This window comes from Limanda limanda, chromosome 14 (genome assembly GCF_963576545.1).
Source record: "Limanda limanda chromosome 14, fLimLim1.1, whole genome shotgun sequence".
Taxonomy (NCBI): Eukaryota; Metazoa; Chordata; class Actinopteri; order Pleuronectiformes; family Pleuronectidae; genus Limanda; species Limanda limanda.
The window spans coordinates 2,086,405-2,102,905 of NC_083649.1; the positions used below are offsets into that span (position 1 = coordinate 2,086,405).

Genomic DNA, 16,501 nt, shown 5'->3' on the forward strand with positions numbered 1-16,501 from the left:
TTAAAATAAGCCCAAAACTACAACCAAAAAGACAAAGCCCAAAGTCGTGTCTTGCAGGTGGACCTGGCCCCGCCCCCAGGCCCCGCCCCCGTTCCGTCCCCTTGTAGAACCTCGTCAGGCGGGATCCAATAACTGCTGCAGTCAAGTTGAACAACGGCTTTTTATTTTGGCATCTTTGAAAACGACTCCATGAGTTTCAGACTGAAGAGTGAAAAGAAAGGTGAGGATCCAGGACGGAGGGAAAAAAGAACAGAGGAAGATCAAAGACACTCAGGGAGAACTGAATTAGCAGATTAGGATTCATAATTTACAATTATTATTATTTCAAATAAGTGTAACTTATATATAAAATCAATGGTAATATTTATTATTCTAAGGTCAAAGTGTTCTTTTTGGAAATGTTTTAGTCCAATTGATGATGTTCTTCTGATCATTAAACTGATGATTCATAATTTTGTTTTGTTGTATTGTGGATTTCTCCGTCTGTATTTTCCTTTGTTGATAATTGCAGCGTTTTCCCGTTTCAACCCAGTGCATCATCTCCTCTCAGACTGTTTTTAGTTTTCTTCTGAGAATCAATCCGTGGAGCAGAAGAACAAAAAGCAAAGAGTTCACTCATAGTAACACAATGTAGACACACAACACACGTGGAGAGAATGCAAAGACCTTGTGTTTGTGTGAAGCGTCTGAGCTCAGCAGGAGGGACGAGGCACGAAGACAAACCAGCGTCTTCTCCCCAGAGGAACATCCTGTACATACTGTACATGCTGAATCAATGAATATCCTTAAACAGTATATTATAACCTTTTTGTACAAAAACACAAACTGATGTACATCATAAAAAAGGATTTCATTTCTGTAAAAGAGCAGTGTTTCTCTTTTGTCTTCGTGTATTGTCTGGCGCACGGTTTTGTGAACAATATTTACATTTACAACCGTATAAAAAGATTTATTTCTCCTGTGTACATATATTCCCCCCCTATAAAATAACATCAGATATGTTGGTTTATTTGTGAATATTTCTTAAAGTCCGACAGTGACTGAGCGGCAGAGACAGGAAGAAGCTCGGTGCACCCGACTCTTGAAAAGGATGTGACACTTCAGAGGAAGATATAAAATGAATCAGTGAGTTTTTCAAGGGTGTTACATATTTGTCAAAGATAAAACTTGACAAAACATAATTTTGCGCCATTATTATGCTAATTCACCATCTTCATACGGTGGCCATTTTCCTTCGATGTCACGATCAGGGTGATTTGATTTTATGAGTCTAATTCTGACCAATCGGCATCTGACAAGACATGGACAGCAAAAGTCTGGAGGGACATCGGAACATATTTTATATAATATAAAACAAAATAACACGTTAGCATTCAAGCTTTTCCTCACAAAAATTACTGGTTGAGTGACGCAATGGGAAGTTTGAAATATCAATGCAAACCTAGGAATCATCAATCTGAGCCTGAAGGTAAATTTACTAAATGTAAAGAAGCCAGCAAAGTATTAACTGTCAAATTAAATATTAAGTCAGGTCATGTGACTTTAAACTCACTGGAACATTCAAATGGTTTTGTATTTACTTTGCTCATGGGACGAGTCAATCAGAACAGCCCCCTCTAGTGGTATTAATGACTGTTGTTGGATTGGATTCCGTCTTTATGCCTCATTACCTGATCCGACTGGTCGCCTCTGTGACAGTGATGTTAACATTGTCGTCCATCTTGGCGTTGACTCGTTAGCTGATCACTGATCATGCCAAGTAAAAAAACTTCTATCAAAGGAAACCACCAATAAACACAGAGGAAGTGTTTCTTCATTCTCGGACCAGGACGCTGTTAGTTCACTAAACCTTGAATCTTCTATTTCTAACATTTAAAAATAATGTTTATTCACTTCTGAAATACTTTGCTACATCACTTTTCAAATATTCGAAAACGACCCTTGACCAGGTGGTGTGAGTCGTTTAAACAGAACCAACAAAACGTTTCGTTGCCACGACGGCGGGAAACTGAAGGACGGATGTTTTTGGCCAAGTGATTTTTTATTAGTGGCGCTCAGACCCATCAGTGCCTGTTGAACTCCACAGGATCACACAAGTTCACAGCAACACACACATGTCGCCACACAGGAGAGTTGTTCATGAAAAGGACAAATAAGCAGTGCATCAAACTGGGCAAACTCAGGTGGTTAATTCAGAAAAGGAAAGTTTCACATGGTTTTTCCAGACTCAGCGGATGGAAGCTGAAGGTCTTTGCATTCGCTCAGAAGGAGACGATGGAAACCAGGATGAGACTGAAACCAGAGATCAGGTGTGTGATGTGCTTCTTCTTGCCACGAGTGCGTCGACGTAAGGCACAGGCACAGTTCCCCTCTTTCAACAGAGCGGCTCGCATTAGTCTGGGTTTGAAAACATGTCCCAGTGCAAGAAACTAGTAGGGTGAGCTTCCCCCCCCGGTCCGAGCAGCGCAAAATTCCGAGGGTGTCTTCTTGGTGGTCAGGACGGCAGGAGGTTGATGGAGGAGGACACATGGGATGGAGGAGGACACATGGGATGGAGGAGGACACATGGGATCCAGGAGGACACATGAGGGACAAACAAAACATCACATCACACAAACTGAAATCCATCTTATTAGCTGAAGCTTGGTTGAAGTCAGCGGTGCCATGTTCATGTCATATCTCAAGAAGCACAAAGGTAAAGACCAGATGAACACGTTAACTCTTCAAATTTGCAGTTAAATGGCCTCTCAAGGCATTATGGGATAGCAGGGGGGGGGGTCCTTCAAATGCATTTCAAATCAAACAATTCCCCTGATGCTAATTTGAATAATCAATGGAAATGTGATATATAACGTGACCATGGCATCGTCAGTTTTCTGCATAATAGTAAAAAAAAATTTGTCCTTCTGTCGCACATTAGAAAAGAAGGAAAAGAAGAAGAGGGGGTGAGGAGGAGGAGGAGGAGAAAGGAGGAAGAGGAGGTGAAGAGGAGGAGGAGAAAAGAGTAAGAGGAGGTGATCACCCTAATGATTCTGGTACTGAAGAGTTTTTGAGGGACAGAAAGGGACAGATCGGTTTCCGCCTGGAGCAAATAGTGAGTGTGTGTGTTAACATATCTGTGTGTGTGTGTGTGTGTGTGTGTGTGTGTGTGTGTGTGTGTCATTTTGACTGTTTGGGCCACTTGATCACTGTATTTTTGTATGAAAAAGTTGTTAAAACCTGTAATGTCTCCCTTTGATTCAGTTTAAAAGTGGTATTGTTCAGATTGAGTGTGTGTACAAAGAGACGCTGATGAGACCAGGAGGAGAGGTGTGATGTCCCGTGATGCTCCCAACGCCGTTTCAAAGCCTGTTCCTCTCATATAAAATATTTTTAGCATTGAAATATTGGCACAAAGTTCAAAATGTTCAGTTGTGTTTCTTTAAAACGGTTCAGTTGAGCCTAAACATCGGTCTGAGTTGTCGTGATTGTAGCATGAGTGTCTCTGTGGAGGTCCAGGATCTGAGACTGTTCATCCCTCCGCTCTGGTTGTCTCTGTGTGTGTCTGTGTTTGCTTTGACTCAGTCCGAGAGCTCTGTCCTCTGTGTCCACTCCTGTCCCCGGGGTTCAGTCCTAGAGGCAGACGCTGTTGCTGATCTGGCAGGTGGACCCGGTTCCGGCCTGGGACAGGAACAGTCTCCCGTTGGGACAGACGCAGACCTCGTAGACCGTCTGCCGGGTCCCGGAGGACGAGGAGCTGGTGGAGGCCTTCCCCTCCGGCAACCGCATCAGCCGGATCCTGCGAGCGTCCAGGGAAATCTGAGGGGGAGAAACGGGTGAGACTAGGTCAGGACTGATATGATAATTAGGGTTGCAAAGGGGCGGAAAGTTTCCGGTTTAGCTCGGGAATTTTGGGAATTTTGAAAAAAAAATGAACTATGCAAATTAAACGCTGAGCAATAAAAACATCGTTCAAAACTCTATTTTAAAGATGTATGGAACGTTGAGTTTCAACCCTCCACTGGTCATTCTTCCATCACATTCACAGATAACTCCCAGCATGCTTCACTCTACAGCAGGGCTACTGAGGCCTGCTGTAGAGTGAAGGACTAGTCAGGTAAGTTTCCATGATATTACTGGGAAAATATATTAGCATGCTGATTGAGGATTGTTCATCTGTTCATCTAGACTATTTCCATTCATTTATCCATCAATTGTAAAATATGTTTACAGACGATTCCAATTGTTTGACTAACTATTTATATCTCTGGCATTGCATTAGTGTTTTTTTACAAACTTTGTTCTCATCTTATTCTACAGAACAATGCCACGTGCACTCTCTCATGTGTGGAGACATTTCACCCCATCCAATGTAGAAGGAAAGGCTGTGTACATTTGAAAATACTGTGCAAAGACCTATGTTAAGAATGACACAACGATGCAGAAGCATATAGTCAAGTGCCCAAAGTTTCCTCAGGGCTCAAATCAGCCTATGACACAACAAAATGTTTATATTTATGTCTGTATATGACAAGGTAAATACAGTTAGTATAAATTACCCACAACATTTCCAGTTTATTCCCGTTCATTCCCGTTCATTCCCGTATATTCCCGTATATTCCTGTTAATTCCCGTTAATTCCAATGGAAAGTTTCCAAGTTTGAATATTCCCTAATGATAATACAAGTATGTGTTGTGCTTGTGAAGGGTCGTCCACACTGATGAGCGTATGGCATGGAGAGAGGCCTACCCTTGCTTGCCAGATCTTTGCCATAAGTCTTCCACAGCAATTATATGAATTGACCTTCATGAGCTTAACGATCTCATCTTTGACCCACAGCAGTGAAACCTGACAGCTTCACCTCCTTCTCTTCGCCCGCCTCATATCTGCAGCCGCTCTTAATGTATGAAACAGTTTTAGTTTTTGGTTAGAAACTTTTAAAGACTTTCTTCTTGCTAATCCTGCTGCGTTGATTTCAACAGATCTGACACGACTGGTGCAACCTCAGGAGGGAAATCCTTTTATCAGCGCAGCCGAGCGTGGAGAATGTGAGGACTGATGTGCGAAACCAACCAGGGGATGGTTGGATGAATCCAGGAAGCGGGGGGGGGGGGGGGGAAGAGGATGAAAGAAGGAAAGAGGATGAGGAGAGGATGAGCAAACCAAAAGGGGAAAAGATAGTAAATAAGGAAAGTTGGAGACAGAACGAGGACAGAGGGAGGGAGGAGGATAAAGAGTGGCAACGACGGAGGGAGCAAACATGTAAAAGGCTTGAAGAGGAATTAGTGAGTGATGGAGGACAGAAGGAGAGAAACAATCCTCGTCTGTTCTCTGTCCTCCTGCGTCAGGTTCTGGTGGACGGCCAGTGGGGGGGGGGGGGGGGGGTTTGGCTGACGGAACGAGCTATTGTTTGGATTGTTGTTTGCTAAAAATACGTTTGGACGGCAGACGTGGTGGATTGGAGACGGAGCTCCATCAGGCATCGTGGCCGCGGGACAAAGAAAAGTTAATTTCTCCGGCAGTAAACAGAGTGGGAGGTTTTTCTAATTGTGCAGGAAGCATGTCTGAAATAACACGAGTGCATTTAATGACGAGAGTTAATTCTGAACAGCCGTCTTTTTTTCATTTGAACCAAACAGGATGTTTGAGCTCATTCGTCTCCACCAGTCAAACAAACTGCTTAATGAACGGTTTGATGCCAAAACAATGTGATGGTTTTAATTACACGTTTTCTAAAAACATCCTTCGGAAATAAATAAACAAATATCGAGAGCGGCCGATCGGTGATGAGCTTTAGAGACAAAGCGAGAGTCCAATTAAAAATAAAGTCGAGTCACCGCCTCCGCCAACCAGCTCCAGTCTGTACGTGCTGTTAGTTCCAGACTCATGTGAAGTCAGTGTGAACTTTGACCCAGTGAAGTATGAAGAAATTCTCTAAAGACAAACTTGAGATTTTGTGTTCAAGAGGCAGCGGACATGTTCAGTGAGGTCACTTCCTCTTTGACCTTTGAGTCGGCGTTCGTACCAAAGAATATATCTGAACATATCTTATCCAAAATATAGAAAAAAGACCCAAACAATGTTGTGTGAGGTCGAGGCTGAGACCAGCAAACTCTGGTCAGTTTGTTTTAAATTAGAGGAAAATCCCCTGAAGGCATTGTTGAGGTTTTGTGTTGTGAGTTGTGAGAAAAATTCATATTCAAATGGACGACAACACGGAAACATAATACCTCCGACCACTGGGTGTCACTGGTGAACTCAGAAACCGATTGAGACTTTAAATAAAAACGTTCCTGAATAATAACACAATGTTGATGAAACTAATTTGTGTCGGAAGCTGAACTAAGCAGCCGTTGGTTTGTGTGGTTGCTAGGCGACGCACCTCTCCGTCTTTGGACTCCAGGCGCAGCTCGTTCCTGCAGATGGCCTGGATGTCCCCGGCCTCGGCCAGGATCTGGATCCCTTTAGGAGCCTCCATGATCAGGGAGCGGGTCGGAGACTCCAGCCTGGAAGACAGAGACAGAGCAGCTGAGTCAGCGATCACTTAAATAAAACAAGAGGTTTTGACTGTGGACACATCAGCAGGTTTACACAAGATTTCCTTTCTTTGTTTTCAGCAACAACAGAGAACCTCCACGGTACTTAGATCCAAACCCTGCACCCAGGAACCATGTCTGCAATGGGAATGGATTCAATCTGCGTTCACTCTGTGGGAGACGCAGGTTTTTAAACCGAGGACCACAAAAAATACCTTTAATATCAACACGTTAACACAAGACCACACCCACATTTCAGGGCCCACCCCCATGACCGGGGGCCTATATTGAGACAATCAGACTTCAGCCGAACTGTATATCTGTAGGAGGATTAGAAACCAGCCGGCTCCTCTTCACATCTTCACCTCCCCCGGCCGCTCTGAACAGGAAGCAGGTGTCAGAACGCTCCAGTGGATCCTGGAGGAGACAGGAAGTCGACAGGGAGACAGGAAGTCTCTGAAGACTTCCTGTCTCCCTGTCACTGCAGCAGCTGTGGGTAAAATACAGGAGATCGTCTCCAGCGTCACACATATTGCTTCTGTCTGGAGGACGGAGAACTTGATTCAGAGGCAGGTGAAGATATTCAAGGTCCAGACAGGAAACATCTTCAGTGTCTGATAATACTTCATTTTATCAGAGACCGTTTATGAATGTGTGAGATTTGATTTGCTTGTAACAAAGAGACAAAAGAAACCGATCCGTTAATATTCTCATCAGTTTGTACAAATGTCCTGATTTGATTCTTCAATAACAAAAGTTTTACTTCACAAATGAAAACAATGACCATATTCTCTTTGTTATAATGGAACATGAAAGTGCTCAGTGATGAATCATTACAAACTGTATCAGCCTGTAAAACACTTCATGTTTTATGATAATCAACTATTTGCATCGTAATTTATATCCACTGTTAATTAACTAGACAGAGAAGTTATTAAAAAATCGACTCAGACTTCAGTGCAAATATACAAGAAGGAATGAAAAATGAATTCAGTCACATTTTAGTCTTTCTTTAAAACACTCAATATTCTAGTTGACAACATGAATGAACCAAGTCACGACTGACACATGAGTGAAGACAATTAGATGTTCTGGGTCAAATGAATATCGAGGGAATAACAAGAAACAAATAAAAACTGGATTTCATAATTTGATGGCTTTTGTTCTTGGCTCCAGTCAGAATTTCCTGTGATATTGTTCAGAGGCCGTGGATGAGACGTCAAACTGTTGCATCACTCCTTCCCTCTTTCATCCTCCCTCGTTCTCAGGTTCGTCCTCAGGGAGTCGGGCCATGAAATATTTCTCTCACATGTTTAAATCATTTCAATTTTTCCTCTTTGCTGCAGCTTTGTCTCGTGTTCTTTTTACTCTACTCTGACAGTAAAATGGAGATTTAACAAAGAAACAGTGCTTGAATTTAAAATGTCCGTATTAAGCTTTTCTTAGTATTAATGTTGTAATATATTCACGTACATTAACCTTCGGTCTACCTGCTTTAATATCATATCTCTGCGTCTATTTCGGTCTTTGCTTCTTATTTTTATTCCACTGTCGTCACCCATTACTTTCACTGCAGCCACGACCTCATTTCCCCCCCGCAATCAATAACGTCTCGTCGTCTCTCTTCTTCTTCTCTCTCTTCTTGTTCTCTCTCTCTCTCTTCTTTACATCCTCTTATCCTCTCTCCTCTTCTTGGCGGAGCTTCATATCTGCAGCTGGAGTCAGAGGTTAATAACTTTCCCTCTTCAGTAAACACGGGAGTTTTTTGACACGTCGGAATTTGCGAGCTCGCTCACCCTGAAACCCGCGAGCAGCTCTCTCTCCTCTCCCGTCGGCGAGCGACTCCTTCGACCTTCGGCGGCGGCGGCGCCTTCTTTAAACCATTTGCCACTTTCCTTCTCGAACGGTGTGAACACAGTGCAGAACACTTTGCCGTTATAAATACATAAACTGTGGCGAGAGCTGAAACGGGATCCCGTCGTGCCACGCAGCAAATCACAGGTTAAATGGCAATCATGGCCGGGCGGGTGCAGCTGATTGCTTGGCGCGGCTCGGTGGCGTCGACCTGGCGTTGTGCTGAGGAACACGCCATCCTCTCAATTACAGGGATCAGTGTGAGCTGGAGGTGTGGAGGACGAGGGCCGAGCGGGGGGGGAGAAGAAAGGAGCGGCTGTGAGATTAGAGACGACAGAAAGGAAGAGGAGGACGAACACAGCCCCAGCACGGAGGCTTGGTTATTAAGATGATTTTCCACCTGTTATTTATGCTTTTTGTTTCTGATGATGCTCCGCCTCCTGAGTCCTGATCTCCGAGGTTCTGATGTGTTCTGATGTCCGTTCACTTTTCAGGACACGGTTGGTTTTCTGAACTCGTTTTCTTTTCAGCTGCAGTTTTGGTTTCTTCTCACGTGGAGTTTAATGTTTGGATTCAAAAGATAAAGAAATTGTTTCAGCAACTAGAGAAAATCTGAGATTAATGTGAAGGAAACAAAACTAGAGCTTAATGGAAACAACATGTGAGGAGAGTAAAAGAAGAGGAGAAGAGGAAGAGGATGGTGTGAGATGAAGGAGATGAAGAAGAGAGACAAAGGGGATGAAGGAGATGAAGAAGAGAGACAAAGGGGATGAAGGAGATGTAGAACAGAGATGAAGAGGATGGCGTGAGATGAAGGAGATGAAGAGGATGGTGAGAGACAAAGGAGATGAAGGAGATGAAGAGGATGGTGAGAGACAAAGGAGATGAAGGAGATGAAGAGGATGGTGTGAGACGAAGGAGATGAAGGAGATGAAGAGGGTGGTGAGAGATGAAGGTGATGAAGAAGAGAGACGAAGGAGATGAAGAGGATGGTGTGAGACGAAGGAGATGAAGATGAGAGATGAAGAGGAGGGTGTGAGAAGAAGGAGAGGAAGAGGATGGACGAAGGAGATGAAGGAGACGAAGAAGAGAGATGAAGGAGATGAAGATGATTAAGAAGAGAGACGAAGGAGATGAAGAGGAGAGATGAAGTGGAAGGTGTGAGATGAAGGAGATGAAGAGGATGGACGAAGGAGATGAAGAGGAGAGATGAAGTGGAAGGTGTGAGATGAAGGAGAGGAAGAGGATGGACGAAGGAGATGAAGGAGACAAAGAAGAGAGATGAAGGAGATGAAGAGGGTGGTGTGAGACGAAAGAGATGAAGAGGCTGGTGTGAGACGAGGGAAATGAAGAGGGGAGATGAAGAGGAAGGTGTGAGATGAAGGAGAGGAAGAGGATGGACGAAGGAGATGAAGGAAATGAAGAAGAGAGACAAAGGAGATGAAGGAGATGAAGAGGGTGGTGTGAGACGAAGGAGATGAAGAGGAGAGATAAAGAGGAAGGTGTGAGATGAAGGAGATGAAGAGGATGGACGAAGGAGATGAAGGAGATGAAGGAGATGAAGAAGATGAAGGAGTTGAAGAAGAGAGAGGAGGGAGATGACGTAGATGAAGAGGATGGTGGGAGACGAAGGAGATCGAGTCAGCTCAGGAGATAAAGTCACATCAGGTCAGAAGAGGATGGTGTGAGATGAAGGAGATGAAGAGGAAGGTTTAACGAAGGAGATGAAGAAGAGAGACAAAGGGGATGAAGGAGATGAAGAACAGAGATGAAGAGGATGGCGTGAGATGAAGGAGATGAAGGAGACGAAGGAGATGAAGGAGATGAAGAAGATGGTGTGAGACGAAGGAGATGAAGGAGATGAAGAAGAGAGACGAAGGAGATGAAGAGGATGAAGAGGAAGGTTTGAGATGAAGGAGATGAAGGAGATGAAGGAGATGAAGAAGAGAGACGAAGGAGATGAAGAGGATTGGTGTGAGACGAAGGAGATGAAGAGGAGAGATGAAGAGGAAGGTGTGAGATGAAGGAGAGGAAGAGGATGGACGAAGGAGATGAAGGAGACGAAGAAGAGAGATGAAGGAGATGAAGAGGATGAAGAAGAGAGACGAAGGAGATGAAGAGGAGAGATGAAGGAGATGAAGAGGGTGGTGTGAGACGAAGGAGATGAAGAGGATGGTGTGAGACGAAGGAGATGAAGAGGATGGTGTGAGACGAAGGAAATGAAGAGGAGTGATGAAGAGGAAGGTGTGAGATGAAGGAGAGGAAGAGGATGGACGAAGGAGATGAAGGAAATGAAGAAGAGAGACGAAGGAGATGAAGGAGATGAAGAGGATGGTGTGAGACGAAGGAGATGAAGAGGAGAGATGAAGAGGAAGGTGTGAGATGAAGGAGATGAAGAGGATGGACGAAGGAGATGAAGGAGATGAAGAAGATGAAGGAGATAAAGAAGAGAGAGGAAGGAGATGAAGGAGATGAAGAGGCTGGCGTGAGATGAAGGTGATGAAGAAGAGAGACGAATGAGATGAAGAGGGAGGTTTGAGACAAAGGAGATGAAGGAGATGAAGAAGAGAGACAAAGGGGATGAAGGAGATGAAGAACAGAGATGAAGAGGATGGCGTGAGATGAAGGAGATGAAGGAGACGAAGGAGATGAAGGAGATGAAGAAGATGGTGTGAGACGAAGGAGATGAAGAAGAGAGACGAAGGAGATGAAGAGGATGAAGAGGAAGGTTTGAGATGAAGGAGATGAAGGAGATGAAGGAGATGAAGAAGAGAGACGAAGGAGATGAAGAGGATTGGTGTGAGACGAAGGAGATGAAGAGGAGAGATGAAGAGGAAGGTGTGAGATGAAGGAGAGGAAGAGGATGGACGAAGGAGATGAAGGAGACGAAGAAGAGAGATGAAGGAGATGAAGAGGATGAAGAAGAGAGACGAAGGAGATGAAGAGGAGAGATGAAGGAGATGAAGAGGGTGGTGTGAGACGAAGGAGATGAAGAGGATGGTGTGAGACGAAGGAGATGAAGAGGATGGTGTGAGACGAAGGAAATGAAGAGGAGTGATGAAGAGGAAGGTGTGAGATGAAGGAGAGGAAGAGGATGGACGAAGGAGATGAAGGAAATGAAGAAGAGAGACGAAGGAGATGAAGGAGATGAAGAGGATGGTGTGAGACGAAGGAGATGAAGAGGAGAGATGAAGAGGAAGGTGTGAGATGAAGGAGATGAAGAGGATGGACGAAGGAGATGAAGGAGATGAAGAAGATGAAGGAGATAAAGAAGAGAGAGGAAGGAGATGAAGGAGATGAAGAGGCTGGCGTGAGATGAAGGTGATGAAGAAGAGAGACGAATGAGATGAAGAGGGAGGTTTGAGACAAAGGAGATGAAGGAAATGAAGAAGAGAGACGAAGGAGATGAAGAGGATGGTGTGAGACGAAGGAGATGAAGATGAGAGATGAAGAGGAAGGTGTGAGATGAAGGAGAGGAAAAAGGATGGACGAAGGAGATGAAGGAGACGAAGAAGAGAGATGAAGGAGATAAAGAGGATGAAGAAGAGAGACGAAGGAGATGAAGAGGGTGGTGTGAGACGAAGGAGATGAAGAGGATGGTGTGAGACGAAGGAAATGAAGAGGAGAGATGAAGAGGAAGGTGTGACATGAAGGAGAGGAAGAGGATGGACGAAGGAGATGAAGGAAATGAAGAAGAGAGACAAAGGAGATGAAGGAGATGAAGAGAGTGGTGTGAGACAAAGATGAAGAGGAGAGATAAAGAGGAGGGTGTGAGATGAAGGAGATGAAGAGGATGGACGAAGGAGATGAAGGAGATGAAGAAGATGAAGGAGTTGAAGAAGAGAGAGGAGGGAGATGACGTAGATGAAGAGGATGGTGTGAGACGAAGGAGATCGAGTCAGCTCAGGAGATAAAGTCACATCAGGTCAGAAGAGGAGGAAGAGATGAGGGGAAGGTGACGATGGAGAGGGACGACGAGAGGAGAAGAGGATCAGGAGGAAGAGGAGCTGAATCGAGAGCAGAGATGAAGACGACAAGAGAAGAAGAAGAAAGAGTTGAAGTCAATGTTCCCATGATTCATTACAAGGAGGTCAATCCAGTCGCCCGATACTCGAGTGTCACGCTCCGACTCGACCCGACAGCTCAAGCTACATATGTTCAAAAACCTTTAAAACTCGGTCGCCGTGTCCAGCTGCAGCTCTGTTGCTAGGCAACAGCAATAAGGGTGGGACGAGATGGCGATCCTGAAAATCCTCGGTTCACCAACACGTCTCGTTCCTGTTCAGCTTGTGTTGTTTTCTTATTGCAAATTAATCAAATCATTATCTACAAGAAGATATAAACGTTATTTAGATTATATAAAGTCCCTGGACCGATGTTACCTGGTTACTAAAGAATAGTATAAGTACATGAAGTAGTACTATTACTACTACTCATGGTATTAAAAGTGAAAACAGCAGCACATGTGTTCTGGAAACGACAGAATACGAACACGTAGAGAAGAACAGAACTGGATCTCAGTGAAGCTTCCTCCTCCTCAGCTGTGAGAACCTGGGGTGGACACTTTGCTGCTGAGCTTCGTCTCCCGCTGCGAGTCGGACAGATTCAATCTCAACGCTCAGATTGCCGAGCGCCTCAAAAACACAAAGACAGACTCGAGCAGCGAGCGGAGGAGAATCTAATGGGACTCAAACTTCTTTCTATGATGTGAAAACTTTCAGCTGCTGCAGGACGTGAGGAACTGTTCACTTCTCATTTCACTTTAAAAAAAGGTTTCAACTCCTTCGTCTTTCACATATTTATTCCTGGTACCTCTCAGGTTTGTGTGTGTGTGTGTGTGTGTGTGTGTGTGCAGCTACACCTCCCCCATTAATCATTAGCATCTCAGCTTGTTTGTGTTGCACAGGTAAATTATTCATCTTGAGCTAATTGAGCTTGTTTTCTAATCATAAGGTTGATTTGCTCTTGAGCTCGATGACGGATCCTGTTTCTCTGCTGAAGGAGTTTTATGGTTAATTTGATCAAACCAAGAGGATTAAAAAGACCAAGTAAAAGAAAGTCCCGGTATTAAAGCTCAGTTCAATCAGTCACTCTATATGATGGTTGTTAGCAGCTGTGATATCCAGGTACACCCCCGCCCCCCCCCACACACAGATGTTTCCAGTTGTTCCGGTTGATTAAGCGTCTGCTCGGGACTCGGTGGGCGGATCCAAGCTGGGGTTTATCTCAGGTCAGACAGAAGTTAATACACCGCAGAGAGAGGGAGCTGTCAATCAACCCCCCCCCATGTTACCGCCCACTGAGTCCCGAGGAGAGAAGTCATCAGAGCAGAGGTGTGAGTTCGGGTCGTAGACAAACACGTTCACACTTCACACATGTTGTGTAGGTGGTGTTTGTGAAGCTCGACTCGTTCACAAAGGGAACATGTGTCGACTTCAGTGTGCGTCTGAATGTTTACGTTTCCAAAAGGAAAGTGTCTCAGATTAATTTCATGCCTTTCCCTCTCGTCTTCCTCCTCCATGTATTTTTGGCTCATTTGAAACGGGTGAAGATAAAATGATGCAGAACTTAAAAGAGACGTGTTTTAACTCAGCAGCTTCTGTTTTCACATCGAAACGCCCAAAGTCCGTCTACAACACATCCTCTTCCTCCTCCTCCTCCTCTTCATCACATCTTTCCTCCGTTTGATGTCTGTTCAGCCAACTCTCTGCTCTCCTTCTTCCTCTCTCATCTCACGCCTCCTCCCTCGTTCATGTCCTCACGACACAGGACGAGCCGCTCTGATGTTTTGCTGATTTTCATGGTGATTTGCAGACGGAGAGAGACACTGATGAAGAGGAGGGTGAAGATGAGGAGGGATAATGCATCTATTGGCAAAAGACGGAGCCAATAATCTCAGACGTCACTGGACGGACGAGTTAATTACCCAGGAGACATTGCTCCTTCCAGCACTTCATAGATTTACATTGTGCCTCTTTCACGATGTCGGAGGAGCTGAGATCTTTAACGTTCTTTATCAAGTTGATTCGGACGAAGTCGAAGATTCATAATGACGTAAAAAGTGAAAACACGTGTCTCATCCACGATATTGTTGCTTTCAGGAAGTGTGACTGATTAAATACGACGGACAGACGAGCTTCTGTCTCTGTGCAGAAAATAATAAATCTCATTGGGTCTAAATATTCAAAATTGGAAACAGTACAAACTTTTCCTTTGGGCCAAATTCAATCGAGAAAAAAGAGCCAATAAATACATTTGACGAATCCATTAGTGAAGCGTCGGTGATTCAGCAGCTGGCCACGCATCATAAATTCAAATATTGGCCCAATAATGTAAATGTTCCTGTGATTAGAGCTGAAAATTAAACTAAACTGTTTGTGTGAAAAATAGATTATACATAAAAAGATTGTTTTACTTTTTGTTGTTGGACATTTATTTAATTCACGACACCAGACGGAACCTTTTAGAATAAAAACATACTGAAGAAGTCATGTTTCTTATCTGCATCTTTTTATGCAATAGTTTTAATTCTGTAAATTAAGTGATTTTGATTTAAATCAGTTTAGTAGATAAACAGGGTGAAGGCTGCAACCAATCAATGGGAGATTTTTATATTGATTATTTTCCTGATTTACTGGCTGAACATCTTGTGTATAAAAATAAAAGTTATATTATTAATATTTCATTGGAGTAAATATTTATAATATATAAAAAGAGAACAACTTTTGATTCTAGAAGCTGAAACCAAAGATTTTAAGCAGTTTCACTTGAAAAATAAACACTTGAGATGTTGACAGCTGCGTCAGTTCAACTCAGATCAAACACAACAGCTGAGAGCGTGTGTTCATGTTGTGTGAGAAGTGATTTGTTGGTTTAACTGTTTAATTGCATCACATTAAAAATGTATTAATGAGCTGCACATGTTGTCATGGAGACTCAGTCTATGTTCACGTGTGTTTACAGATTAAAACTCACCGCAGCTCTTTGGCCGGCTCGGCTCTGACGTGCGGCGTCTCCACTGACTTGGAGAACACGGCTCCTTCAGCTCCTGAAACCACAGAAACACACAGTCAGACGGGAGGTGTGTGTGTGTGTGTGTGTGTGTGTGTGTGTGTGTGTGTGTCTGATCAATGAACATAATCTCTGAGTCCCAGCTGATCTATACGGCTCCACTCAGCGAGCACAGCGGCTCCTCGGCCTCATCGATAAACACGTTTAATAAGCAAGAACTCACAGATGGAATATAAAGAGGACAACATGTTATTCTAATCATTTCAAACGTGCAGCTCGGAGCAACAAGGACACTTTACTAACACATGGACCAAGACATAAGAACAAAGAAAACTTCTTTCATTGTTTAAATGACTGATTCAACAGAAATCATCTGACTCTGGAAAACTGCTGTTTCCATCATGAAATAATCTAAATAAATAATAAATGAATCCCCAAAACATGTCAGACTATTTCATCAGAATCCATGAATTATTTCCTGGGAAATGGATGAAAAAGGTAGATTTCCTCCAGCAACCGGTGCAGCACCTTCACCAGCCAACGATCCTGTTTCAATACGTTTCAAGTATTCAGACAATTTCTCTCAGACATAAACAATATCTAAATCTGATCCTCAAGCAAACTCCTGCCGTGTCACAGATAAGTTCTGATAAACGTCTCCCACCAACTTCAACCACTGTTTCCAGGTCAACTCAGAATCAGTTGAAGTCAAATTTGTCCACAAAACAAAACAGGATGAAAAATCTGATTTATTATCAGACTAAACAAAACATCTGGATAACTCAACATGGATTAAATATCAAAGTAAGACTGAGCAGTAAGTGTCACGATGAAGTGGAAGGAAACACGATGTAAAGCTGAGCAGCTCTGGTCATTTAAATAACGTCTGGAGATCTTTAAATGATGAGGTTCCTCCGGGGAGCAGAACCCAGCAGAACCCAGCTCCACCCAGCTCCACCCGTCCCACAGTCACACAGATTCATTCTCTCTATGTAAAGTGGAGCTCGGTCTCGTCCCTGTGGGATAAACAACTCGTCTCTCACTGACGTCCACAGGTGGAGACGCTTCTCTTCTCCTGGTTCTTTGATTGAAGTGGTTGAAGTTTTACTTTGTGGTTTAA

At 43.7% G+C, this 16,501-nt stretch overlaps 1 protein-coding gene across 1 annotated transcript in view; it reads right to left on the reverse strand.

Moving 5' to 3' along the window:
- Nucleotides 1–3,181: 3,181 nt before the first annotated feature.
- Nucleotides 3,182–16,501, reverse strand: part of sgcd (sarcoglycan, delta (dystrophin-associated glycoprotein)) — a 102,469-nt gene continuing 89,149 nt past the window's right edge. Inside the window, exons 6-8 of the mRNA XM_061086012.1 lie at nt 15,346–15,418; nt 6,363–6,486; nt 3,182–3,798 (exon numbers count right to left, since the gene is read on the reverse strand). Of these exons, the coding sequence (XP_060941995.1) occupies nt 3,613–3,798; nt 6,363–6,486; nt 15,346–15,418 (383 nt within the window). The 3' untranslated portion in view covers nt 3,182–3,612. The remainder of the gene's footprint in view (nt 3,799–6,362; nt 6,487–15,345; nt 15,419–16,501) is intronic.